Source organism: Saccopteryx leptura, chromosome 2 (genome assembly GCF_036850995.1).
Source record: "Saccopteryx leptura isolate mSacLep1 chromosome 2, mSacLep1_pri_phased_curated, whole genome shotgun sequence".
Taxonomy (NCBI): domain Eukaryota; kingdom Metazoa; phylum Chordata; class Mammalia; order Chiroptera; family Emballonuridae; genus Saccopteryx; species Saccopteryx leptura.
In genome coordinates, this window is record NC_089504.1 from 227,124,862 (window position 1) to 227,151,554 (window position 26,693).

The 26,693-nt window shown below is 38.2% G+C and overlaps 2 protein-coding genes across 2 annotated transcripts; one reads left to right on the forward strand and one right to left on the reverse strand.

Moving 5' to 3' along the window:
* Positions 1 to 7,053: 7,053 nt before the first annotated feature.
* On the reverse strand, positions 7,054 to 7,302 carry LOC136391852 (keratin-associated protein 6-1-like). Its single transcript, XM_066363734.1, has one exon. It carries the CDS (start codon positions 7,300 to 7,302, stop codon positions 7,054 to 7,056), a length of 249 nt encoding a protein of 82 aa, XP_066219831.1.
* Positions 7,303 to 22,409: 15,107 nt separating this feature from the next.
* Positions 22,410 to 22,685, forward strand: LOC136391853 (keratin-associated protein 6-1-like). Its single transcript, XM_066363735.1, has one exon. It carries the CDS (start codon positions 22,410 to 22,412, stop codon positions 22,683 to 22,685), a length of 276 nt encoding a protein of 91 aa, XP_066219832.1.
* Positions 22,686 to 26,693: the final 4,008 nt, after the last annotated feature.

Below are 26,693 nucleotides of genomic sequence, written 5' to 3' on the forward strand. Positions count from 1 at the left end.
GGGCAGTGTAAGGATAAAGGACACACCTCCTAGTCCCAGCCCCCATAATGTTGTTGGGACATCCCAATTCCATACGGACAACCGTCTTCCATATGGTTTCCTGGAGCCTCCACTGAGCTTGCACCCAACACAACTTTTTTCTCCAACCTGTCTGCTTGCTCCTCCTCCTTCACAATATTCATTCCCAGATCAACTGCCCCAATACTGCTCTTCTGAGAAAACCTTATAATCCAGGGCTAGGCAATGGTTGTTGGATCACTTCCCTGACTTTAATGTATTCTGTAGATTGCAGGAAATCTTGTTTAGAATCCTCTTCAGTTTGGACTTATCTAATATTTCTTTCTGATTATAACAAGGCTATACATTTTGTCAAGAAAATATAATAAGTGACAATGTTAGCTCTTTTTTGTGTGCTCATGGTAGGGACCTGAGGATGATATGTTCCATTCCTTCTGGTGATAACTTTGGGCACTTGATCAATATGGTGAGTACAATTTCTCTAACCAAAAGTTACATTTATACTTTTTCTTAACAATTAAGAAATATTTAGGTAGTCGTGTTTTGTGACTATATAAATGTTCCTTTATTTGTTTGTGTTTTCACTTTGTATTGAATTTATTGGGGTGACATTGGTCAATGAAATAATACAGGTTTCAGGTGCACAACTCTACAATACCTCGTCTGTACACTGCGTTGTGTGTTCAGCACCCCATGTCGAGTCTCCTCCATCACCATTTATCCATTCATATCCCAACATCTACCCATACCCAGCCTTAACATTTATTTTCTTTCTAGCCTGATTTATTATGATGATGTTTCTAAATGGTGAGTTTTTGTATTTTTATCATTTTAAAAAATACATCATCTGGTATTCTGCTGCAAGGAAGTTTTCCTTTTCACATAATTGTTTATTTATTTATATCCATCTACATTTATGGATTCCTATTGTAAATGATCCATTACCATTGTAGTAGGGCCAGCAACTCCCAGGCTGTCTCATCAGCCAGGAAGTGGATATGAATACATTGCACTGTGTGACATGTAGCTTCTGTCCATAGCAGCCTATGATATTAGGCAAATTGTTTAACCTCTTTGACCTGGCATTCGTACATAATATTAAGACCTCAATTCTAGGTTTTAATGAGAAGTAAATGTGTTAAAATATGTGAAGCACTGATAAGATGCTTAGAATTTAGTACATGCTTTATATGTGTCATTGTTTACTGTTAATTGCATGATTTATGTTCTCCTTCTTTGTAGAGAAGAAAATTCTCTGTTTACCTTCATGGTGCTCATCATGGAACTCTTATGTCAAACTCTAATAACAGTGATAATTAAGTAGCATTTATTAGTATTTAGCACATGGCAATTACTGTGCAAAGTCCCTGATGTGCCTTATCTTACATGGTCTTCAAAACAGCCATAAAATGTGGTAACATGATCCCCATTTTACAATGACAAAAATGGAAGAGATGATGTAACTTATTCAAGTGCCAGGTCTTATAACTATGTGGGATTTATCTCATTCCATATAAATATAAAACCGTGTGTTTCCTGTATAACTAATATTTATTTTAGAAAAGCAAAGAAACTCCCAGGGGGATCTAGATATTAGCATCCTTTCGTTATTAATGCCTGTTATTTAACTAATTATATGTGAAGATCTAATTTATGTTTTAGTGCCTCCTCTCTTAAAATGTCTTTTATTAAAACATTCCTGCTCCTCTTTGTGTATTAGTAAGCTAAAATCTTTTCTGCATGATCCTTAAAACTTTGTGTAACTTTTCTTATTACACTTTTAGTCCAAATTCTAGAAAAGTTTCTGAAATGGACCCTCATCTCACCTCATATTAATACTTTTCTGTCTTTAGTGAATAGATGCATTTGGGAATCAACTCTTTCATCACAAATATATATATTTCCTGTTTCCAGAATTGGCCATGTGCATGTACACCTGTTATACTCTTTTATAAATTCCATGGTTCTTAAATATTAGTGAACTCTAAAATTTTTTTAACTGTGTTGAAATGTTCTCCCTCCCTTGTAATAGCATTATTTGAAAAATTAGTCTCATTCTGAGTCATCTTATGATCTGCTTATTTTGAATAGCTAGTTACTTTCCTACAGTTGTATCCTTAAAGATTAATGACTTATGCATATCCAGGATGAGACGTAAAATATGTTCTATCAGGACTTATGTGTTTTCAGATGCAAATGTCTCATACATCGACAACTTTAAAGAATAATACTTAGATTTTCTAATTTTAGTTTGATGGGTTGGAGCTCTCCCTTAGTCTCAAGGGAGACTGAGTAGTGTGGCAGGTAGAGCCAGTCATTTTTCTAAGAGATTTTGTTTACATGTTAATTAACGTTCTCACTCAGATTCGTTCCATCTTCTGCCTTAGTAAGATTTTATTTCTTGTCAAGGAATCCTAAAAACACTGCATGTTTTCTAGGTCCTAACTTTTTGTAGGCATGTCAGCAAGTCAGACTCAGAATTCTCATAGGAGATTTTTGTTGATCTCTTGGCTTTTCTCTTCGGTATGGATCCTTTCAGTCGTGATGGTGGCCTCCAACACAAGCCTTTGTGATATTCAGAATGAGGGCTTTGCCTCTGAATCTGTGAGGACCTAATGCCCGGAAGTTCCCTCAGCCCCACTCAATGGAAGAGCAGCAGCTAAACACACACACACACACACACACACACACACACACACACACACACACACACGAGAATACAACCCACGAACACTCCTGTACTACACATTAGTTCACACAAGAAGTGGTGGCGATAAGTGAATATAAATTTAAAATATGCTTCCAAACAGCATAGAGTTAATGGAAAAGAAAATTAGGATGGTTTTCCAAAAGAAAAACTAAGATTGAACATGTACAAACATAGAGTGACACAAGTTTTATTTTTATCTACAGGATGGGGCAAAAGTAAATTTACAGTTGTTCATGTGGAAAATAATACAATGATTAATAAATAATACAGTAATAAACTGTGTTTCATATACTCATTACTGTAAACCCATATTCCCCCCCCCCTGTATTAATCTGTACAAACTCTTAGGAATCAACTTTTCTAGGAATATAAGAGTTTAGAGTACTATTTTACCTAATTACTAAATTCAACTATGAGCTTTGTTAAAGCAAAAATTATAATAATATGTTTCTTGTATTTCTCACAGTGTGGGACATTTTACCAAGAGCTAGTTTTGTTTCTTAAGGAAAATTAGTAAGTTCCATGAAAAGGTAGCTCTGCCAACATTATTATTTTACATAGAAAAATATTTTTAATGTATTTCTTAAATAATATTTCAAATTTTGAAAATAAAGTTTAGAAATTCATGAGCTAATCACATGAATGAGAAAGAAAAATTCGGTTTTCTAGGGCCTAGGATTTTAGAATTGAAATTCTGCTTTTTACTGAAAGCCTCATGAGGCTGAGTGGTAACCATTTGGCTTTGAGTAGTGAACCATTTCTCCCATGAAAATGAGAGCATCCCTAAAGAAACATAATGGTTTGGAGCAGGAAGAGATAAATGGAGAAGCTCAAGGTTAAGGTAGAATTCTTGATGTGGTAAATATTAATAAATAAGTTTAAATTGTTTGTCTGCTGCAGGTCCAGGTTTCTCAATAAAAATGCTATCTCTTGTCATAAAGATCGGTTAAAGTGGTTATTTAAAGATCCCTTAGGTAAGACTTTTAGGATGAGACAATTGATTCTCATTCATGGTCCATTAACTGGTCAAAGGTGGCTCCACAAAGCAGATTTCCTCTTTGCCTGTGAAGCCAGGCTGGAACCCAGGAGTCAACAGTTACTCAAGTGGTCCTGCAAATGAGCCACTGACGTGAGCTCACGTGGCGGTCCATCCACACTGAGGGCAGATGAAAGGCCCTCTGAAGAGAGATGCATCCAGACTGAAGTCAACTACACCCCTTCTCTACCCAGGGACAACCTCAACAACTGGCACCATGTGTGGCTACTACAAAAATTACTATGGGGGCCGTATCTACAGAGGTCATGTCTACAGAGGTCTGGGCTGTGGCTCCTGCTGTGGCTATGCCTTCCACAGACTGGGCCATGGCGATGGCTGTGGCTATGGATACAGCTCCCGCTCTCTCTGTGGCTGTGGCTCTGGCCCTGGCTTTGGCTACTGCTATTGAGGATACCATGAGAACTCTCACTCTCTGCATCTTCACTTAATGATTCCCCAGTTCTGTTCAATGCCCCACCAGCTGTGACATTTAATAGAAGAGCACTGCACACCTCTGGTACGACTTGCTATGGCTGATAGCTGGATCTGACACCACCTGGTATCTGGAAGAATGGACCTAAAATTCATCCTCTGAGTTCATGTTCCTGTTAACATCAAGATGACATAGAAATAGCTCCTATGTTTGTAATTTTATGCTAAATTTGCTTTTCTGTCTTTATAATAAACTTAATTTTCTAATAAATCTAGAGGAGAACCTTATTTAATTTCATTTCATTAATTATGCAGCTTTGGCCCTCATTTTTTGATCTGTTAATAGGTAACAATAATTTTATTTGGGAAATCTTTTCCTCTATATTTCTCTCTCTCTCTCTCTCTTTTTTTTTTGCTATACTTATTTCTAAATTTGTAAGTCCAGGAAATTCTGTAACCTTTGTAAACCTCAGTTTCTTCTCTGGTAAAAAAAAAGGGGGAGGGGTGGGAATATTAGTTTTCCTCGTGATGATATAGATCTCTATATTTTTGCTCTATGGATTATATAGTCTTTCAATGGTACTTCAGGCCATATCAGAAACTAAACAACACATGAATGCGTTAATACTCAATTAAAGACAGAGATTGTCAAGTTGGCTAAAATCAGACTCATCTATACATTAGAAGAACATTATTTTACCTTTAAGTGTGTGTGTGTGTGTGTGTGTTTGTGCTCATGCTCATGTGTGTCTAAACAAGAATTTCTAGGGAAATGAAAATATTTTGAACTGAATGCAAATAAATACATTCCAAAAACCTTTCAAATTTGTGAGATGCAAATAAAGGACTGATTAAAGGGAAACTTATGGCAGCCAATACTGTATTGTAAAAGGAGAAAGTTTCCAGACCAGTAATAGAAGTGTCTTTCAAAATTTTGAGGAAAGAAGAACCAAAAAAAGAAGGAAGGAAATAATAAAGATAATGGCTCCAGTCAGTATAATATTTAAAATAAAGAGAAATGAAAACAAAGGGCGATTCCATGAAAAGTTCAGTTAAGTGGGTAAACCTCTAGGAAGACTAAAAAAGAATAAAAAGAGAAGACATATTTTCTCAAGAGTAGGAAAAAAAAAAAGAGCCATCATTACAGACCCTACAATTATTAAAAGGTGAACAAGGGGTCAGAAATGTTCTTGCTACTTCCTCATTGATAAGGTGACTGGCTCGCTGATCCTAAGTGTACAAACAGCATGGTTTTTGCTAAAAACATCCTTTTTTTTATGAGTCTGGGATTTTGCTGGTGTCTTCCTGACTCAGGCTTTGAGATTCCAGGGGCTGCTTGAGGCAGAATTTTCACACAGAATGCCTTACTGTTGTTGCTGAGGGAACAGTGAGCTCTGAGGGAGAAAGCATGAAGTACTTACACAAGGACACCTCCAGAAGCTGCCTGAGTCTCTCTACCTTGATCTAGTTGTGTATCCTCACTACTTTGCTAAAATGTATCTTAGCCATGAGCACAATTACATGCTGAGCCCTCTGACTCCTTCTGGCAAACCTCTCAAAGCAGGAATGGTCTTGGGGGCTCCCAACACAATATAAACTCTTGTAAAAGCAAAACTATGCTAATATAGAGCAATCAGCTATTTCCAGCATTGAGGGATTGGGAAAGAAGAGGCTAAAGAGAGGTTCAAAAAACCCTGAGGAATTTCCAGAGAGTGCGATGCCACCATTTTGAACTTGGCTATGGTGATTATATGACAACGCTAACTACACATTTTCCATATCACAAAATTGCATATTGAAAGAATATACTCTTCTGTATGTAATATTAAAAGACGTAAGAAAAGATTTAGAGCAATATAGACTTCACAGATGATTGTGGGGTGAGAAATAAGCAGAACATTTACTTTGGGCAAGGGGTCCCCAAACTACAGCCCACGGGCCACATGCAGCCCCCTGAGGCCATTTATCCGGCCCCCGCTGCACTTCCAGAAGGGGCACCTCTTTCATTGGTGGTCAGTGAGAGGAGCATAGTTCCCATTGAAATACTGGTCAGTTGGTTGATTTAAATTTACTTGTTCTTTATTTTAAATATTGTATTTGTTCCCGTTTTGTTTTTTTTACTTTAAAATAAGATCTGTGCAGTGTGCATAGGGATTTGTTCATAGTTTTTTTTTTTTTATAGTCTGGCCCTCCAGTGGTCTGAGGGACAGTGAACTGGCCCCCTGTGTAAAAAGTTTGGGGACCCCTGCTTTGGGCTAAGCCATAGTTAATTAAGCTAATTAACAAATGAGATCTTAGTCTGAAAACCTCAACAGCTAAAACATGATCCCTTCCAACAAAGGAGGAAATTTACAAACATTAGAATGCTTCTCAAAAGTCACAAACCTAGAACTGGCAGAGCAACTGAAGTAGGAACATCAGCAGAATGTATGTCATACACAGGCATTGCCACCTTCCTAATATTGAGCATATGATAAAACCTAAAAAACATAATATAAACTGTATTATATATAATAAAGAGAAAGAGAACCAAGATTTTTACTTCAGGTTCACCAAGTTTATTAAGAACACTGGGAAACAGAATGATGCATTACAAGTACCCAGGCAGCACCAGGCACTGCTTCAGTCTGGTTCAAGAAGACAGGGGGGTTCAGTGGTGAAGATCACATTCTGCTCTCCAAGAGGCAAAGTGTGGGAATAGTATCTAAAGGATTAGATCCAGATAGGGGCAACCAGATGACAGGTAATCAGCAAATCACATCAGAAGTCAGTGCTGGAAGGGTTAACCCAGGCTTGTATGGTGACATAAGGCGTAGGATGTTATGTATGTGGGAGATAGAATTCTCCCCCGCATCTTCTAGTAGCAGCCAAAGCCAGAGCCATAGCCCAGGCCACAGCCATAGCCACAGCCACAGAGAGAGCGGGAGCCGTATCCATAGCCACAGCCATAGCCACAGCCGTAGCCACAGCCCAGTCTGCGGAAGCCACAGCCATAGCAGGAGCCACAGCCCAGGCCTCCATAGCCACAGCCTCTGTAGCCACAGCCTCCGTAGCCACAGCCTCCGTAGCCACAGCCTCCATAGTAGTTTCCATAGTAGCCACACATGGTGCTGGTTATTGGGGTTGTCCTTGGGTAGAGAAGGGGTGTAGGTGACTTCAGTCTGGATGCATCTCCCTGGAGAGGGCCTTTTATATGCCCTCAGTGTGCTGGGACCCACCACGTGTCTCATGCCATTGGCTAATCTCATGACTGAGTTAATTACTTTGTTTTTTGAACCCTAAAATGTCTGAGGTCAAAAGGAAGCTTGTTTGTCCACTCAAGACAACCCTGAAACAATTCAGGGCCAATAATGGAAGCAGACAGTCACACACACAATTTCCTGCACCCCCCTCATCTTTGTTTCAGCTTCGACAAACTCATATCACGTAAGAATCACAGGCCCATCCTGACTGGCTCATGGCACAAAGTATAACCTATACTCTTCTCTTGTCTTCCCACAACACACGGCCCTCTTGTTAACCAATGGCTTTTGCTTCTGCCTTGTTTCACAATCATTTTTCTTTCTGTGTCACAGCTGTCTCTGCACCTATGGGAGGGTGTAGCAGAGAAAGTCACTGCTGTCATGCCTCTCTGTGACACAATGAACAAAGAACCCGCTTATGAAAATACTTGAAAAACCTGCCTGAGCTAACTGCATCTGTCTTTCTTACTTACGCAAATCACTGTGCTATTTCTATATGCCTCATTCTTTTTAGGATACTAAAATACTTTCTACAGTGGAGTCCAATTTCTCTCTAGAGCCTACCACCAGAAAGAATGCTAAAAATGGGTTTTTATTTTATTGAGATTTCTATCAATTGCCACTTATTTTTATTTTTATAGAGAGAGGAAGGGAGATACACACACACAGAAAGAAACATTGAATTGTTGTTCCACTCACACATGCCATCATTGGCCGATTCTTTTATATATCCTGACTGGGGATCAAACCTGCAACCTCTGTATGTCAGGACAAAGTGTCTAACCAACTGAGCTACCTGGACAGGGCTGTTAGGTGCTATTTTTTTTTTAACTTTTGAGAAGTTTATTAATTTTGCTAATCATGAACTTTACTTTGTCTGTATTGTCAGTGCTCCCCAGTACTCATTAAAAAAATTTTTTTTCACAGTGAACAGGGAGATCTATACTGCTCAAAAAAATTAGGGGATATTTCAAAATGAATATGAAGCTATAAAATATCTCCTAATTTTTTTGAGCAGTATATTTTTACTGGCGATATACCTGGAGATATACAAGAATCAGCTAATACAACTAACTGATATATTTTTACCATCTGACAAGGGTCAATTCCTTTGTACAGACACACAATGTTAAAGAGGTCATCTATTTTTAATCAGAAACATATATTAAGAGTCATTGATTTTTTTTTCCCCTTCATTGTTTTCACTGTGATAATCCAAAATATTAGGAAGCATAAGAAAGTCGAAAGAACTTTGCTGTTGTCTAAAAACAACCGGATTTGATGTCTTTGGAAGGATTTGTGATAGTGCACACTTATCCATAACCAGTGACCAGGGTGCTGACACGCCCATGATGGTCTGTGTTCAAGGATTGTGATTACATATTTCTTCATGTCACCTCCACACACAGTCACAGAGTGTGGAATTGAGTTATGCAGCAGTGGATGGGGTCAAAATGGGAAGCCCTCAGCTAATCCTCCTCTGGACTTCAGGACAAAGAGCTTCATAATGCACTCAGCTCATCTACTTTAATAAGTAATTTACATTAGTCAAGAGAAACATAGTGTAAGAGAACAGAGCAATGTTTTTGTATTAATAATCAGGTTATGCAATCATTTGTCCATATACCATGCATTTTTTATGTTTTTTCTTTTTATTGAGAAGTTTATTTCTGTAAATGACACACATTACTATGGTACATGTTACTTTAGTCCCTCCTTCATTAAGATGATAACTATAAGGAAATCTTTACCATATAAGATACTTAAAATTTTTCCCTACAAAGAATGACAGCTATTTCAAGTTATCATACTTTGGACTCCATGAATCAGTTATCATTCAACTGAGAATTACTTTTTAATGAACACTAGTTTAAATAATGTGATAGCCATTTACATTTTTAGACACAAGTCTTATAAATTCTGTAAGTTCATGAACCAGAATGGCATATGACTAAATTATAACAGTAAACAAAAAAATTCTTCATCTGGTAGCTCTATAACTAGTTGTAAAATAAGTATGGAAGGCACTATCTGTCAATGTCCCCAAGTGAGGATTTATGAGGCCAATTATCTTAGAATTTTTTGGAGGCGAATTGTTCACTTCTTAGAAAGAACTGATATTTATTTTTTTAATCTAACAGTCAGTGTGTTATATACCTTGGCATTTTGTTTTAAAAATTAATAATCATTATTTTTGGAGCCATTTTTGGTTCACAGCAAAATTGAGCAGAAAGCACAGAGAAGTCCCATAAACTCTGTCTCTTCACACACATACACCGTCTCCAAACTTGGACATCTGAAGCCAGAGTTTTACAATTATTGCAAGCATTGAACATACGTGGACAATTAGCATCTGAAGTCTGTTGTTTAAATTAGGGTTCACTCTCAGTATTGTATCTTCTATGGATTTTGACAAGTGTATATTGACATGTCCACCATTGTAGCATCATATAAAATAGTTTCTCTATGCCAGCGGTTCTCAACTTGTGGGTCACGACCCCGGCAGGGTCGCCTAAAGCCATCAGAAAATACATAATGCATATCAGGTATTTACATTCTGAATCATAACTGTAGCAAAATTATAGTTATGAAGTAGCTACCAAAATTATTTTTTGGTTTGGGGTCACTGCAACATGAGGAACTGTATTGCGGGGTCACGGCATTAGAAAGGTTGAGAACCACTGCTCTATGCTCTGCCTATTTACCTAACATGGCATTTTATTTTAAGATGTTGCTGATCTAATGCTTTGAGATATAATTAATGCTTAATTATCTCCCACAAAAAAAATAAAACAGATAAATTTTTTTCCCAAGAAAGCTGTGAGTTTCCCAAGGTGCTTTCTTAATTTATGACTCCTTTTTATAGAAAATTTCAAAAATGTATTCCTAAGACTCCTGTTCCTACTGTCTCATTTCTTTTCTCAAATATTTGTAAGTTAGACATTCCCCCCACCTCCTCTCTGAAAGTTTCCTATGAAGTCTTGCCAAATCCAAAAATGGTTGTTTCTCTATCCTCATGAAAGTTCAGATTAGTTGAACTCTTCTTTCTTGAGAAACTCACTCGGTATTCGATGCACTGTACTCATTGGTTTTGCCTCCATTTTGCCCTTCCAGTATTTTTATTATTATCTTCTCTACAACGTGACCTCAATCTCAGAGCTATGTATGGATCTTCCCTTGTTCTTTACCTTTAAATTTTTATAAACATATATTCAACTGCCTACATGATAATTCAATTTTTATCTTTAACAGCCATCAAAAAGTTAACATCACTAAAATAGAATTCACAATCTCACATGAAAACATATATATTCTCTTCTGATATCTTGGTCTCATGACTCAACAAAAATCCAATTACATCATTCACTTGGATCAGAAATACATAGACTTCCCATTGCATTTAGGAAGAATATCCTATAATAAGCTATCCTATCTCCTTGACATCATCTACCAATTTCTTTCTTTTTGCCATGCTCCAAATACAGTTGCTTTACCAAGTTCTTTATTTACCATAATAAGAAAGTGACACTTATTGTAGACACCAGTTTTCTACTCTGGTGGTGGGTAAGTATATGTATTAAGTTGGGTTATTGTTAAGATAAACAAAGTAATATTTGTTGATTTTGTTAAGCATTGCCAGAAAACACTATATATCCAAGTGCTTTTACATCAAAGTCTTCTACCTTAGTGCTTAGTGCTATTCCTTAGAATATATTAAGGTAGACACATGGTTCCCAATTCTAATCTTTGGTTTGGGTATACTTAAGCAAAATGTATTTCTTTGTCTTGTTCAGCTTAAGAGGTAGAGAAGTTTAAACCTGCTCGTCTCCACCCAACATTTACAAGCCGTCCTGTGGTTTAAAATTTGTTTGTAAAAGATGACATCTCTAAAACCCCATGATGTGTTTATGTCTAGAACTGCTTCACAGCCTTCTACACTCACTCCTGCTTGTCCTGAGATTTGTGTGGTTCCACAGTTGTACTGCAATCACTTGTCTTTCCACCAATTCTCTGTGGCTCATGTGTTTGTAAACTTGGCACATCTTTTCTTGGAATAGGATTTCTAGAACTTGGACGTGAGTGAGCCCATTGAGTGTAAGGTGATAGAGATGCCTGTCATGTTGACAGGTTCCCAGTTGGTAGGAAGAGAAGAAGGGAGGGAGATAGGGAGATCCCTGGGAAGCTCAAACCCCTGAAGAGAGCATTTGCCCTCAAAGTAAGCTTGCGTGAACACTTGTTTTTCATGCTTACTTTTTTCTTAACTCATCATTTTTGTTTAAAATTAAGTGGAAGATGGATGACCTATGCTTATACATCTCAAGAAATAGTGGATTTTACCACTATTTTGGCTTGCTGGGGAAGCCAGAATCACTGGGCACAAGTAATGCCTTAGATACAGACTCAGAAACCAAGACTGTTCTTCACTATGATTTTCCAAGATTAGCTAGTTACATGTGATTTAACATCACCTAAAATTAATTAACATTTTTAACAGTTCTAATGCATTGAATCTGATGTTAAATGCTACCATGATCATTTCCAAATAAGCATCCATTTGTATCCACATTGGTTCACTTCTTTAAAGCCTTCAAATTATGAATAGCTTCCATTGAAGCTGAAATACATAGGATTCTTTTACACTTTATTTTTTATTTTTGCCTCTTTTTCCTGTAGTAAGAAACCTCTACTTCATTAACATCACTGTATTCTTGCACATAATACTTCCCGAGTTACCATACTGAATCATAAAGCACAGTCTACCTCTTATTAGCTTGTGACATTATTTAACTCTTTGGAATTGGTGTTTTTTTACTCAAATTAAGTATTCCTTCTAGGGTTGTTATGACAATTAAACAGGTAAAGCACTTAGAATAATGTTTAGTAGTTAAAAAAGTATAACTTTTTACATGCATGGCTTATTTTCTGAGGCTGTGCATATAAAGGAATAATTTTCTCTCAGGTTTGTCCAATGCTGCTTGTATAATGCATATGCCAAAACTCTGTATAAAAATTTATAAGATAAATAATAATAATTAAGGAGCATTTATTAGTTGTTTACCACAGGGCTTGGTAAGTCTTTTATGTACTTGAAGCATTTATTGGCTGTTTATTAGAGGGTAATTGCATGCCAAGTTTTTTATGTTCAGTATCTCACGTAAGCCTGAGAACAATTCTATGATGTGTTAAAATTATCCCTCTTTTACAGCTGAATGAAAGTAAACAGGAGTGAAGTAGCTTGTTCACTGGCAGGTTGAACGTGGCACAGATGTCTCATAACCAATCATTTGTTGTGTCTGTACACATGAATATAAAATGCTGTTAGTTTTTCCTGCTTAGATAATTACAAGGACTTTCCCCCTACTTAATGCAGAAGAATCTCCCAAGATAAATTTAGTTATTAGTATTTTTAATTGTCATTGACTAGTATTAAATTGAAATATATCTAATGATTGAGCTTATTTATAACCCTCCCTCCACAGTGAAGTTTTCCACGGTATATGGATAAATGATTGCATTTCACCTGATTATTAATAGGAAAAAATTGCTCTGTTCTCATACTAGGCTATGATTCTCTTGACTAATGTAAATTACTTATTAAAGCAGATGAGCTGAGTGCATTATGAAGCTCTTTGTCCTGAAGTCCAGAGGAGGATTAGCTGAAGGCTTCCCATCTTGACCCCCATCCACTGCTGCATAACTCAATCCCACACTCTGTGACTGTGTGTGGAGGTGACATGAAGAAATATGTAATCACAGTCCTAGAACACAGACCATCATGGGCGTGTCAGCCCCTGGTCACTGGTTATGGATAAGTGTGCATTATCACAAATCCTTCTTGAATCCTTCCAAAGACATCAAATCCGGTTGTTTTAGGACAACAGCAAGGTTCTTTCGACTTTCTTATGCCTCCTAATATTTTGGATTATCACAGTGAAAACAATGAAGGGGAAAAAAATCAGTGATTGTTAATCTATGTGCCTGATTAAAAATATGTGACCTTTTTTTTTTATTGATTTTAATTTATTGTGTTTACATAGATTCTAGTGTCTCCCCAAATGCATCCCCCCACCCCCATATTCCCCTCAACATCTCCTTTGCCCCCCCTTCCCATAGCGCCCTCCCCACTTCCCTTCATGTTTATCCCATCCTATCATCCCCTTTCCCTCTGTTCTCTATTTAACATTGTGTATTTATATAAAGGAACTTACCCTTGTTTAATGGGTAAGCTCAAATATCTGACCAAAAAAAAAAAAAAATCAATTAGTCATATAGCCCAGTGGTCCTCAACCTTTTTTGGGCCATGGACTGGTTTAATGTCAGAAAATATTTTCACGGACCGGCCTTTAGGGTGGGACGGATAAATGCACAAAATAAAATTATGCGACCAGTGTAAAAACTGTGGTATTTTTAAATATAATTGTCGAACTTACGAGACAAGCGTCAAGAGTGAGTCTTAGACATATGTAACAGAGGGAATCTGGTCATTTTTTAAAAATAAAACATCGTTCCGACTTAAATATAAATAAAACGGAAATAATGTAAGTGATTTATTCTTTCTCTGCAGACCGGTACCAAATGGCCCACGGACGGGTACCGGTCCACGGCCCGGGGGTTGGGACCACTGATATAGCTGATTCTTGTATATCTCTAGGTACATCTCCAGTATAAATAGATCTCCCTGTTCATGGTGAAAATTTTTTTTATAGATAAATTTTTATTAATGTTAATGGGGTGACATTAATAAATCAGGGTACATATTCAAAGAAAACATATCCAGATTATCTTGTCATTCAATTATGTTGCATACCCATCACCCAAAGTCAGATTGTCCTCCATCACCCTCTATCTAGTTTTCTTTGTGCCCCTCCCCCTCCCCCTTCCCCTCTCCTCCTTCCTTCCCATGCCCCCCTCCCCCCCACCCCCAGTAACCACCACACTCTTGTCCGTGTCTCTTAGTCTCGTTTTTATGTCCCACCAATGTATGGAATAATGCAGTTCCTGGTTTTTTCTGATTTACTCATTTCACTCCGTATAATGTTATCAAGATCCCACCATTTTGTTGTAAATGATCCGATGTCATCATTTCTTACGGCTGAGTAGTATTCCATAGTGTATATGTGCCACATCTTCTTTATCCAGTCTTCTACTGAAGGGTTTTTTGGTTGTTTCCATGTCTTGGCCACTGTGAACAATGCTGCAATGAACATGGGGCTACATGTGTCTTTACGTATCAATGTTTCTGAGTTTTGGGGGTATATACCCAGGAGAGGGATTACTGGGTCATAAGGAAGTTCTATTTTCAGTTTTTTGAGGAACCACCATACTTCATTCTATAATGGTTGTACTACTTTACAGTCCCACCAATAGTGAATGAGGGTTCCTTTTTCTCCACAGCCTCTCCAGCATTTGCTATTACCTGTCTTGTTGATAATAGCTAATCAAACAGGTGTGAGGTGATATCGCATTGTAGTTTTGATTTGTATTTCTCTAATAACTAATGAAGATGAGCATCTTTTCATATATCTGTTGGCCATTTGTATTTCTTCCTGGGAGAAGTATCTGTTCAAGTCCTCTTCCCATTTTTTTATTGGATTGTTTGTTTGTTGTTGAGTTTTATGAGTTCTTTGTAAATTTTGGATATTAGGCCCTTATCTGAGCAGTTGTTTGAAAATATCATTTCTCATTTAGTTGGCTGTCTGTTTATTTTGTTGTCAGTTTCTCTTGCTGAGCAAAAACTTTTTAGTCTGATGTAGTCCCATTCATTTATCTTTGCCTTCACTTCTCTTGCCTTTGGAGTCAAACTCATAAAATGCTCTTTAAAACCCAGGTCCATGAGTTTAGTACCTATGTCTTCTTCTATGTACTTTATTGTTCCAGGTCTTATATTTAGGTCTTTGATCCATTTTGAATTAATTTTCGTACAAGGGGACAAGCTGTAGTCAAGTTTCATTCTTTTGCATGTGGCTTTCCAGTTTTCCCAGCACCATTTGTTGAAGAGGCTTTCTTTTCTCCATTGTGTGTTAGTGGCCCCTTTATCAAAAATTATTTGACCATATATATGTGGTTTTATTTCTGGACTTTCTATTCTGTTCCATTGGTCTGAGTGTCTATTTTTCTGCCAATACCATGCTGTTTTGACTGTTGTGGCCCTATAATATAGTTTGAAGTCAGGTATTGTAATGCCTCCAGCTTCATTCTTTTTCCTTAGGATTGCTTTGGTTAATCGGGGTTTTTTATAGTTCCATATAAATCTGATGATTTTGTGTTCCATTTCTTTAAAGAACGTCATTGGAATTTTGATGGGAATTGCATTAAATTTATATATTGCTTTGGGTAATATGGCCATTTTGATTATATTTATTCTTCCTATCCACGAACAAGGAATATTTTTCCATCTCATTGTATCTTTTTCGATTTCCCTTAACAATGCTTTGTAGTTTTTGTTATATAGGTCCTTTACATTCTTTGTTATGTTTATTCCTAGGTATTTTATTTTTTTTGTTGCAATCGTGAAGGGGATTATTTTTTTGAGTTCATTTTCTAATATTTCATTGTTGGCATATAGAAAGGCTATGGACTTTTGTGTGTTAATTTTGTATCCTGCGACCTTACTGTATTGGTTTATGGTTTCTAGTAATCTTTTTGTGGAATCTTTGGGGTTTTTGATATATAGGATCATATCATCTGCAAAAAGTGATACCTTTACTCCTTCTTTTCTGATAAGGATGCCTTTTATTTCTTTCTCTTGTCTGATGGCTCTGGCTAGAACCTCTAGCACCACGTTAAATAAGAGTGGAGAGAGTGGACAACCCTGTCTTGTTCCTGATTTAAGGTGGAAAGTACTCAGTTTTATGCCATTTAATATGATGTTGGTTGATGGTTTATCATATATGGCCTTTATCATGTTGAGATATTTTCCTTCTATACCCATTTTGTTGAGTGTCTTAAACATAAAGTTGTGTTGTATTTTATCGAATGCCTTTTCTGCATCTATTGATAAGATCATGTGGTTTTTGTTCTTTGTTTTGTTGATATGGTGTATTATGTTAACCGTTTTATGTATGTTGAACCATCCTTGAGATTCTGGGATGAATCCCACTTGATCATGATGTATTATTTTTTTAATATGTTGTTGTATTCGATTTGCCAGTATTTTGTTTAGTATTTTAGCATCTGTATTCATTAGAGATATTGGTCTGTAGTTTCCTTGTTTTGTGCTGTCCTTGCCAGGTTTCGGTATGAGGGTTATGTTGGCCTCATAAAATGTGTTTGGAAGTATTGCTTCTTCTTCAATTTTTTGGAAGACTTTGAGTAGAATAGCAACCAAGTCTTCTTTGAATGTTTGATAGAATTCACTAGTATAACCATCTGAGCCTGGACTTTTATTTTTGGGGAGGTTTTTAATAACTTTTTCTATTTCCGCCCGCTAATCGGTCTGTTTAGACTTTCTGCTTCTTTTTTTTTTTTTCTTTTTTCTGAAGCTGGAAACAGGGAGAGATAGTCTGACAGACTCCCGCATGCGCCCGACCGGGATCCACCCGGCACGCCCACCAGGGGCGACGCTCTGCCCACCAGGGGGCGATGCTCTGCCCATCCTGGGCGTCGCCATGTTGCAACCAGAGCCACTCTAGCGCCTGAGGCAGAGGCCACAGAGCCATCCTCAGCGCCCGGGCCATCTCCGCTCCAATGGAGCCCTGGATGCGGGAGGGGAAGAGAGAGACAGAGAGGAAAGCGCGGCGCAGGGGTGGAGAAGCAAATGGGCGCTTCTCCTGTGTGCCCTGGCCAGGAATCAAACCCGGGTCCTCCGCACGCTAGGCCGACGCTCTACTGCTGAGCCAACCGGCCAGGGCTAGGCTTTCTGCTTCTTCACGACTCAGTCTAGGAAGGTTGTATTGTTCTAGAAATTTATCCATTTCTTCTAGATTGTTGAATTTGGTGGCATATAGTTTTTGTAGTATTGTACAATAATTCTTTGTATATCTATGATGTCTGTGGTGATTTCTCCTCTTTCATTTTGAATTTTGTTTATATGAGTCCTTTCTCTTTTTTCCTTGGTGAGTCTTGCCAAGGGTTTGTCAATTTTGTTGATCTTTTCAAAGAACCAGCTCCTTGTTTAATTAATTTTTTCTATAGTTTTTCTGTTCTCTATTTCATTTATTTCTGCTCTGATATTTATTATTTCCTTTCTTCAGCTGGTTTTGGGTTGTCTTTGTTCTTCCTTTTCTAGTTCTTTAAGGTGTGAAGTTAAGTGGTTCACTTGGGCTCTCTCTTGTTTGTTCATGTGGGCCTGAAGTGATATGAACTTTCCTCTTGTTACTGCTTTCGCTGCATCCCAGAGATTCTGATATGTCATATTGTCATCTTCATTTGTCTGTATATATTTTTTGATCTCTGTGCTTATTTCTTCTTTGACCCACTCATTTTTTAAAAGTATGTTGTTTAGTTTCCACGTTTTTGTGGGTTTTTTTTTCTCTTTTTTGAAGTTGAATTCTAGTTTCAAGGCTTTATGATCAGAAAATATGCTTGGTACAATTTCAATTTTTCTGAATTTGCTGATGTTATTTTTGTGGCCCAACATATTGTCAGTTCTTGAGAATGTTCCATGTACACTGGAGAAAAATGGATACTCTGTCGCTTTGGGATGAAGTGTCCTGTAGATGTCTATCATATCCAGGTGCTCAAGTGTTTTGTTTAAGGCCAATATATCTTTATTGATTCTCTGTTTGGATGACCGATCTAGAGCCGTCAGCAGTGTATTGAGGTCTCCAAGTATGATTGTAGTTTTGTCAGTTTTTGTTTTTAGGTCAATAAGTAGCTGTCTTATATATTTTGGTGCTCCTTGGTTTGGTGCATATATATTAAGAATTGTTATGTCTTCTTGATTCAGCGTTTTCTTAATCATTATGAAATGACCATTTTTGTCTCTGAGTACTTTTGCTGTCTTATAGTCAGCATTATTAGATATGAGTATTGCTACACCTGCTTTTTTTGAGTGTTATTTGCTTGGAGTATTGTTTTCCAGCCTTTCACTTTGAATTTGTTTTTATCCTTGTTGCTTAGATGTGTTTCTTGTAGGCAGCATACAGGTGGATTTTCTTTTTTAATCCATTCTGCTACTCTGTATCTTTTTATTGGTAACTTTAATCCATTTACGTTTAGTGTAATTATTGACACTTGTGGATTCCCTATTGCCATTTTATAAATTGCTTTCTGTTAGTTTTGTATCTTGTTTGATTCTTCTCTTTTGTTTTTCAATCATTTGTTTTTGTTTGTTTGTATTCCATACTTCTTTCCTCTGTTGCTACCTTTTTTAAGTCATGTGCTTCAGTGGTGGTTTTTCAAGGGTGGTTACCATTAAGTAATGAAAAGGGTACCTACCATATTCATTGTAGTACCCTATCTTGTGAGTGTTTCTGCACTTCATCATCCTTTGCTACTGTTAATCTCTGTCCTCTCCTTTTTTTTTTTTTTTTGCTTGTGTTGTCACAGTTTAAATTTGGTTTTATTGTGTTCTTGGTGGAGCTTTTACTTGTAGTTTTGTTTTGTTCTTTGGTTCTGGTTGGAAAACCCCCTTTAGTATTTCCTGGAGTGGGGGTTTTCTGATGATAAATTTCCTCATCTTTTCTGTATCTGTGAATGTTTTTATTTCTCCTTCGTATATGAAGGATAGCTTTGATGGGTATAGTATTCTTGGCTGAAAGTTCCTCTCTTTCAGGGCTTTAAATATTGGGGTCCACTCTCTTCTAGCTTGTAGAGTTTCTGCTGAAAAATCTGATGATAATCTAATGGGCCTTCTTTTATATGTTGTATTCTTCTTTTCCCTGGCTGCCTTGAGAATTTTTTCTTTGTTGTTGGTTTGTGCCATTTTAATTATGATGTGCCTTGGAGTAGGTTTATTGTGGTTAAGAAAACTCGGTGTTCTGTTTGCTTCTTGAATTTGAGGCTTTAGTTCTTTCCATAGGCTTGGGAAGTTCTTGTCTATTGTTTGTTTGAATAAATTCTCCATTCCATTTTCTCTCTCTTATCCCTCTGATATACCTATTATTCATATGTTATTCTTTTTGATGGAGTCAGACAATTCCTGTAGGGCTTTCTCATTTTTTTTAAAATTTTTGATTCTCTCTCTTCTTCTCTCTGTTGTGCCTCAAGTTGCTTGTCTTCTTTGTCACTAATCCTACCTCCTATCTGGCCTATTCTATTAGCTAAGCTTGTTACCTCGTTTTTCAGTTCATGAATTGAGTTTTTCATCTCTGTTTGATTTGTTTTTATACTTTCAATTTTCTTGGTAATATATTCTTTGTGTTCATTGAGTTGTTTTCTGAGCTCCCTAAATTGCCTTTCTGTGTTTTCTTGTATATCTCTGAGTATTTTTAGGATTTTTATTTTAAATTCTCTGTCATTTAGCTCCAAGGTTTCCAATATATTAACTTTTTCTCCATAGATTTTTCCACATCTATCTGTGTTACTTCTCTTTCTTTTGTATCCATGATATTTGATTTCCTTTTTCTTAATGGCATCTGAGGGTGGTCTTGTTGATAGTACCCCTGTGGCACACTTAGGTAGGGATTTGCAGTTGATGAGACTCTACGGCAATGTCATATATTTGGCTTCAGTCTCGTTGGTAGTCAAGGCTTGTTAGCATTTGCAGGCTCCAACAATGAGAGACTCCGTTTTCCCAGAGCCTCTCTCCCAGTCTCTCCTTCCTGAATTAGCAGCCTGATATTCCAGCTATGAGGCTGCTGTTGCCTCTGCCTGGGGAGTAAGAGGCTCAAAGAGCTGGAAAATCCCCACTCTAACCCCACTCAATGCAGGGCTCTGGGTAAGGCTCTGGCAGTCAGAGCAGCCAGCGTAATCAGGCGGGGCTGGGAGCCAATTGCTCTCAAGGTGACTTTCTATGAGCCTCCAGGCCTGTTCAGCACACCTAGCACTCTGTGGGACCACTGTCCCAGGCTTTCCGGATTTTGTAGCCTGTTTTGGCTGGGAAGAAGATGGACTAGGTGCTGCCTGCAGTGCAGGAGGTCTTAACACTGCCAAGTCCCTCTTTTTAGCATATATCCCTTAGTATGAAAGCTCTGCCAATCAGAAGTTGCCCCCACCCCTTTAGCAAGAGGCACTAAAAAATATCATGCTTCTTGTCTTGGATAGCTGAACTGAGAGAGATCTTGTCAATTAGAGCTGCTTAGGTCAGTTGGGAGGTGAGCAACCTGTGGGTTAAGCTAATTTCAGCTATTGGATCCACGGAATTTCTCCAGAATGAACTGCAAGCTGCACACATGCCCCTCCCCCAATGCTTGATTGTTAGCTTGAATGGCTGGGTGAGGTGCCCTGCCCATCTAGAGAAGCTCAGGTGTAGGGAAGTTCGCTTTGGCGCACTCCTCATGCACTGCTGGCAGCTGCTGCTTGTGGGGCAGGCGGTTACTCGTGCGCGGGTGGTTGCCCTCGGCGTGCCCGGGCTGTTGGGCTGCTCGCCCGAGTGTGGGAGGTTGGGCTGCTCGCGGTGCACATGGGTGTTGTGGTGCACGGGCATTTGCTCGTGTGTGCTGATTCACCACAGGCACACTCTTTCCTCGGCTTGAACAAACGTCCGTGCCACAGCCTAGCCTCCTCCACACCCTTAGCTCCTTCTGACTCTCAGTTCCAAGTGAAAGCAGCCTTTGCTCAGGTTAGTGAGGAAGGCAGAGAGTTCCTTTGTCCGACTTATTTCCTTCAGGGTTGATTATATATTTAGTCAATTTTTCGCTTGACCCTACCTTCGCCTTCAGGGTGTGGAACTCTCGGATGCTCCAAGGATAGATTTTTCTGTCTCTGGTTGATGAACTTGTTGAAATTTTGGGGAGATTTTTCAGTTGCGCTCTTCATGGCACCATTTCTATGATGTCACTCTGGTGAAATTTTTTTTAAAAAACTTGTTTGGGGAGCACTGACTTTATAGTTATAGTAAAGTTCGTAAGTACATGATTAGCAAAACTTAAACTCAAAAGTTTTAAAAAAAAATAGCACCTAACAGCCCTGTCCAAGTAGCACAGTTGGTTAGACATTTCATCCTGACATACTGAGGTTGAAGGTTTGATCTCCAGTCAGGATATATTATATAAAAGAATCAGCCAATGATGGCATGTGTGAGTGGAACAACAATTCAATGTTTCTTTCTGTGTGTGTGTGTGTGTGTCTCCCTTCCTCTCTCTATAAAAATAAAAATAAGTGGCAATTGATAGAAATCTCAATAAAATAAAAACCCATTATTAGCATTCTTTCTGGTGGTAGGCTCTAGAGAGATATTGGACTCCACTGTAGAAAGTATTTTAGTATCCTAAAAAGAATGAGGCATATAGAAATAGCACAGTGATTTGCATAAGTAAGAAAGACAGATGCAGTTAGCTCAGGCAGGTTTTTCAAGTATTTTCATAAGCAGATTCTTATTGTGTCACAGAGAGGCATGACATTGGTGACTTTCTCTGCTGCACCCTCCCATAAGTGCAGAGACAGCTGTGACACAGAAAGAAAAATGGTTGTGAAACAAGATGAAAGCAAAAGCCATTGGTTAACAAGAGGGCTGTGTGTTGTGAGAAGACAAGGAGAAGAGTATAGGTTATACTTTGTGCCATGAGCCAGTCAGGATGGGTCTGTGGAAACAATGATTCTTACATGATGCATGTTTGACGAAGCTGAAATGAATATGAGGAGATGCAGAAAATTGTGTGCATGACTGTCTGCTTCCATTATTGGCCCTGAATTGTTTCAGGGGCATCCCGAGTGGACAAACAAGCTTTCTTTCAAACTCAGATGTTTTAGTTTAGAGTTGAAAACAACAAAGTAATTAACTCAGTCATGAGATTAGCCAATGGCATGAGACACGTGGTGGATCCCAGCACACTGAGGGCATATAAAAGGCCCTCTCCAGGGAGATGCATCCAGACTGAAGTCACCTACACCCCTTCTCTACCCAAGGACAACCCCAATAACCAGTACCATGTGTGGCTACTACGGAAACTACTATGGAGGCTGTGGCTACGGAGGCTGTGGCTATGGAGGCTGTGGCTATGGAGGCTGTGGCTACGGAGGCTGTGGCTATGGAGGCTGTGGCTACAGAGGCTGTGGCTATGGAGGCCTGGGCTGTGGCTCCTGCTATGGCTGTGGCTTCCGCAGACTGGGCTGTGGCTACGGCTGTGGCTATGGCTGTGGCTATGGATACGGCTCCCGCTCTCTCTGTGGCTGTGGCTATGGCTCTGGATTTGGCTGCTACTAGAAGATGCGGGGGAGAATTCTATCTCCCACATACATAACATCCTACTTCTCCAGCTCTTAATCTTATGCTTTATGTCACCATACAAGGTTGGGTTAACACTTTCAGCACTGACTTTTGATGTGATTTGCTGATTACCTGTCATCTGGTTGCCCCTATCTGAATCTAATCCTTTAGATACTATTCCCACACTTTGCCTCTTGGAGAGCAGAATATGATCTTCACCACTGAACCCCCTTGTCTTCTTGAACCAGACTGAAGCAGTGCCTGGTGCTGCCTGGGTATTTGTAGTGCATCATTCTGTTTCCCAGTGTTCTTAATAAACTTTTGAACCTGAAGTAAAAATCCTGGTTTTCTTTCTCTTTATTATATATAATAAAATTTATGTTATGTTTTTTAGGTTTTATCATATGCTCAATATTAGGAAGGTGGCAATGCCTGTGTATGACATACATTCTGCTGATGTTCCTACATATCAGGTGCTCTGCCAGTTCTAGGTTTGTGACTTTTGAGAAGCATTCTAACATTTGTAAATTTCCTCCTTTGTTGGAAAGGATCATGTTTTAGCTGTTGAGATTTTCAGACTAAGATCTCATTTGTCAATTAGTTTAATTGTGGCTTAGCCCAAAGTAAATGTTCTGCATATTTCTCCCCCCAGAAACCATCATCTGTGAAGTTTATATTGCTCCAAATAATTTCTTATGTCTTCTTTTAAAATTATGGACAGAAAAGTATACTGTTTCGATGTGCAATTCTGTGATTTGGAAAATGTGCAGTGTTCTCGTACAGTCACCAAAACCAAGGACAAAATGGTTGCATTGCACTCCCTTGAAATTCCTTAGGGTTTTTTTGAACCTCTCTTCAGTCACTTCTTTCCCAATCCATGGATGCTAGAAATAGCTGATTGCTCTATATTAGCATAGTTTTGCTTTTACTGGAGTTTATATTGTGTTTGGGGTCCCCAAGACCATTCCTGTTTTGGGAGATTTTCTAGAAGGAATCAGAGGGCTCAATATGTAATTGTTCTCATGGCTAAGTTATATTTTAGCAAAGTCATGAGGATGCACAGCTAAATGAAGGTGAGAGACCCAGGCAGCTTCTGGGGGGTGTCCTTGTGTAGGTATTTTATGCTTTCTCCCTCAGTGTGGGGTTACACAGAGCTCACTCTTCCCCCAGCAACAGAAATGAAACATTTTATGTGACATTTATGTCCCAGGAAGCCTCTAGAGATTCAGTGCCTGAGACAGGAAGATACTAGCAAATTCCCAGACTCGTAAAAAAGTGTGTTTAGCAGAAAACATGCTGTTTGTACATTTTAGGCACAGTGAGCCAGTCACCTTATCAATGAAGATATAGCAAGACCACTTTTGATCTCTTATTAACTGTTTAATGATTGTAGGGTCTGTAGTAATGCCTCTATTTTATTCCTACTCTTGAGAAAATGTGTCTTCTTATTTTATTCTTTGCTAGTGTTGCTAGAGTTTCACCCACATAATTGAACTTTTCATGGACTCAGCTTTTGTTTTCATTTCTCTTTATTTTAAAAATTATAATGACTTGAGAAATTATCTTTTTTTTAGAAGAACATTTTACTTTTTTAAAATTTTTTTTAAATTTTTTTATTTTTTTACAGAGACAGAAAGTGAGTCAGAGAGAGGGATAGACAGGGCCAGACAGACAGGAACGGAGAGAGATGAGAAGCATCAATCGTTAGTTTTTCATTGCGCATTGCAATACCTTAGTTGTTCATTGATTGCTTTCTCATATGTGCCTTCAGCAGACTGAGTAACCCCTTGCTGGAGCCAGTGACCTTGGGTTCAAGCTAGTGGGCTTTTTGCTCAAACCAGATGAGCCCGTGCTCAAGCTGGTGACCTCAGGGCCTCGAACCTGGGTCCTCTGCATCCCAGTCTGACGCTCTATCCACTGCGCCACTGCTGGTCAGGCGAGAAATTATCTTTATTATTTCCTTTCTTTCTTTATTGGTGCTTCTTCATGCATTATTTTAAGAGACAGTTATATTACTGATTTGGGAACTGTCTTCTTTTTCAACACACAACTGGCTGCCATAAATTTTCCTGTAAGCAGTCCTTTATTTGAATCTTACAAGTTTCGATAACTTTTGTATCCACTTCCATTCAGTTCAAAATATTTTTATATCCCTAGATATTCTTGTTTAGACATACAAATAAAAATTATTGTTACTCTATTAACAGCTCCAAAATCAGGGGCAAAACTGCATAATAAGTAAAAGAAAATGAAATAAGGTTCTCCTGCAGATTTATTAGGAAGTTCAGTTTAAACAGAAAAGCAAATTTAGCATAAAATTATAAACATAGGAGCTATTTCTATGTCATCTTGATGTTAAGTGGAACATGAACTCAGAGGATGAATTTTAGGTTCATTCTTCCAGATACCAGGTGGTGTCAGATCCAGCTATCAGCCATAGCAAGTTGTACCAGAGGTGCTCAGTGCTTTGTCTATTAAATGTCACAGCTGGTGGGGCATTGAACTAGAGGGGTCAGGACTGGGGGATTATTAAGTGAAGATGCAGACAGTGAGAGTTCCTGTGGTGTCCTCAATAGTAGTAGCTAAAGTCAGAGCCATTGCCCAGGCTACAGTCATAGCCACAGCCACAAATAGAGCTGGAACAGTATCCATAGCCACAGCCATAGCCATAACCACAGTCTAGTCTACAGAAGTCACAGTCAGAGCAGGAGCCATAGCCCAGGCCTCCGTAGCCACAGTCTCTGTAGCTGTGGCCCCATAGTAGTTTTCGTAGTAGCCACACATGGTGCCAGTTGTTGAGGTTGTCCCTGGGTAGAGAAAGGGTGTAGGTGACTTTAGTCTGGACACATCTCTCTGTAGAGGGCCTTTCATCTGCCCTCAGTGGGGTGGACCACCACATGAGCTCACCTTAGTGGTTATTTGCAAGACCATGTGTATAATTGTTGACTCCTGGGTTTCAGCCTGGCTTCACGGGCAATGAGGAGATCTGCTCTGTGGAGCCACTTCTGTCCAATTAGAGAACCATGAATGAGAATCAATTGTCTCATCCTAAAAGCCTTACTTATAGGATCTTCATTAACCACTTTAACCAATCTTTATGGCAAGAAATAGCATTATTATTGACAAACCTGGACCTGCACCAGACAAACAATTTAAACTTATTTATTAATATTTTTCAGATCAAGTGGTCTACCTTAACCTTAATCTTCTCCATGTACTACTTCCTGTTCAGAGTATTATGTTCCTTTAGAGAAGCTTCTCATTTTCACACTACAGATGGTTCACTACTCAAAACCAAATGGTTACCACTCAGCCTCGTGAGGCTTTTAGTAATATTCAAATATTTGAAATTCTGGAATACTAGGCCCTAGAAAACAGGACTTTTCTTTCTCATTCATGTGATTAGCTCATGAATTTCTAAATTTTATTTTCAAAACTTGAAATATTATTTGATTTAAGAAATACATTAAAATATTTTTCTGTGTAAAACTTTGATATTGGCAGAGCTACCTTTTCATGGAACCTATTAATTTTTCTTAAAAAACAAGCTAGCTCTTGGTAAAATGTCCCACACTGTGAGAAATACAAGAAACATATTGTTATAATTTTTGCTTTAATAAAGCTCATAGTTGAATTTAGTAATTAGGTAAAATAGTACTCTAAACTCTTATGTTCCTAGAAAAGTTGATTCCTAAGCATGTATAGAGATTAATACAGGGAGGGACAAATGTTGGTGTATAGCTGTGAGCATGAGAAACACTGTTTATTCCTATATTATTATTCATTAATCATTGTATTATTTTCCACATGGATAACTGTAAATTTATATTTGCCTCATTCTGTAGATAAGAATAACACTTGTGTCACTCTATGTTTGTACATTTTCAATCTCAATTTTTCTTTAGGAAAAAAATCCTAATTTTCTTTTTTATTCACTATACACTATTTTGGAAGCATATTTCAAACTTCTATTCATTTGTCACCATCATTTCTTGTGTGAACTGA

Coding starts and splice junctions, on each gene's coding strand:
- LOC136391853 (XM_066363735.1), top strand. CDS start 22,410: ATGTGTGGCTACTACGGAAACTACTATGGAGGCTGTGGCTACGGAGGC.
- LOC136391852 (XM_066363734.1), bottom strand. CDS start 7,302: ATGTGTGGCTACTATGGAAACTACTATGGAGGCTGTGGCTACGGAGGC.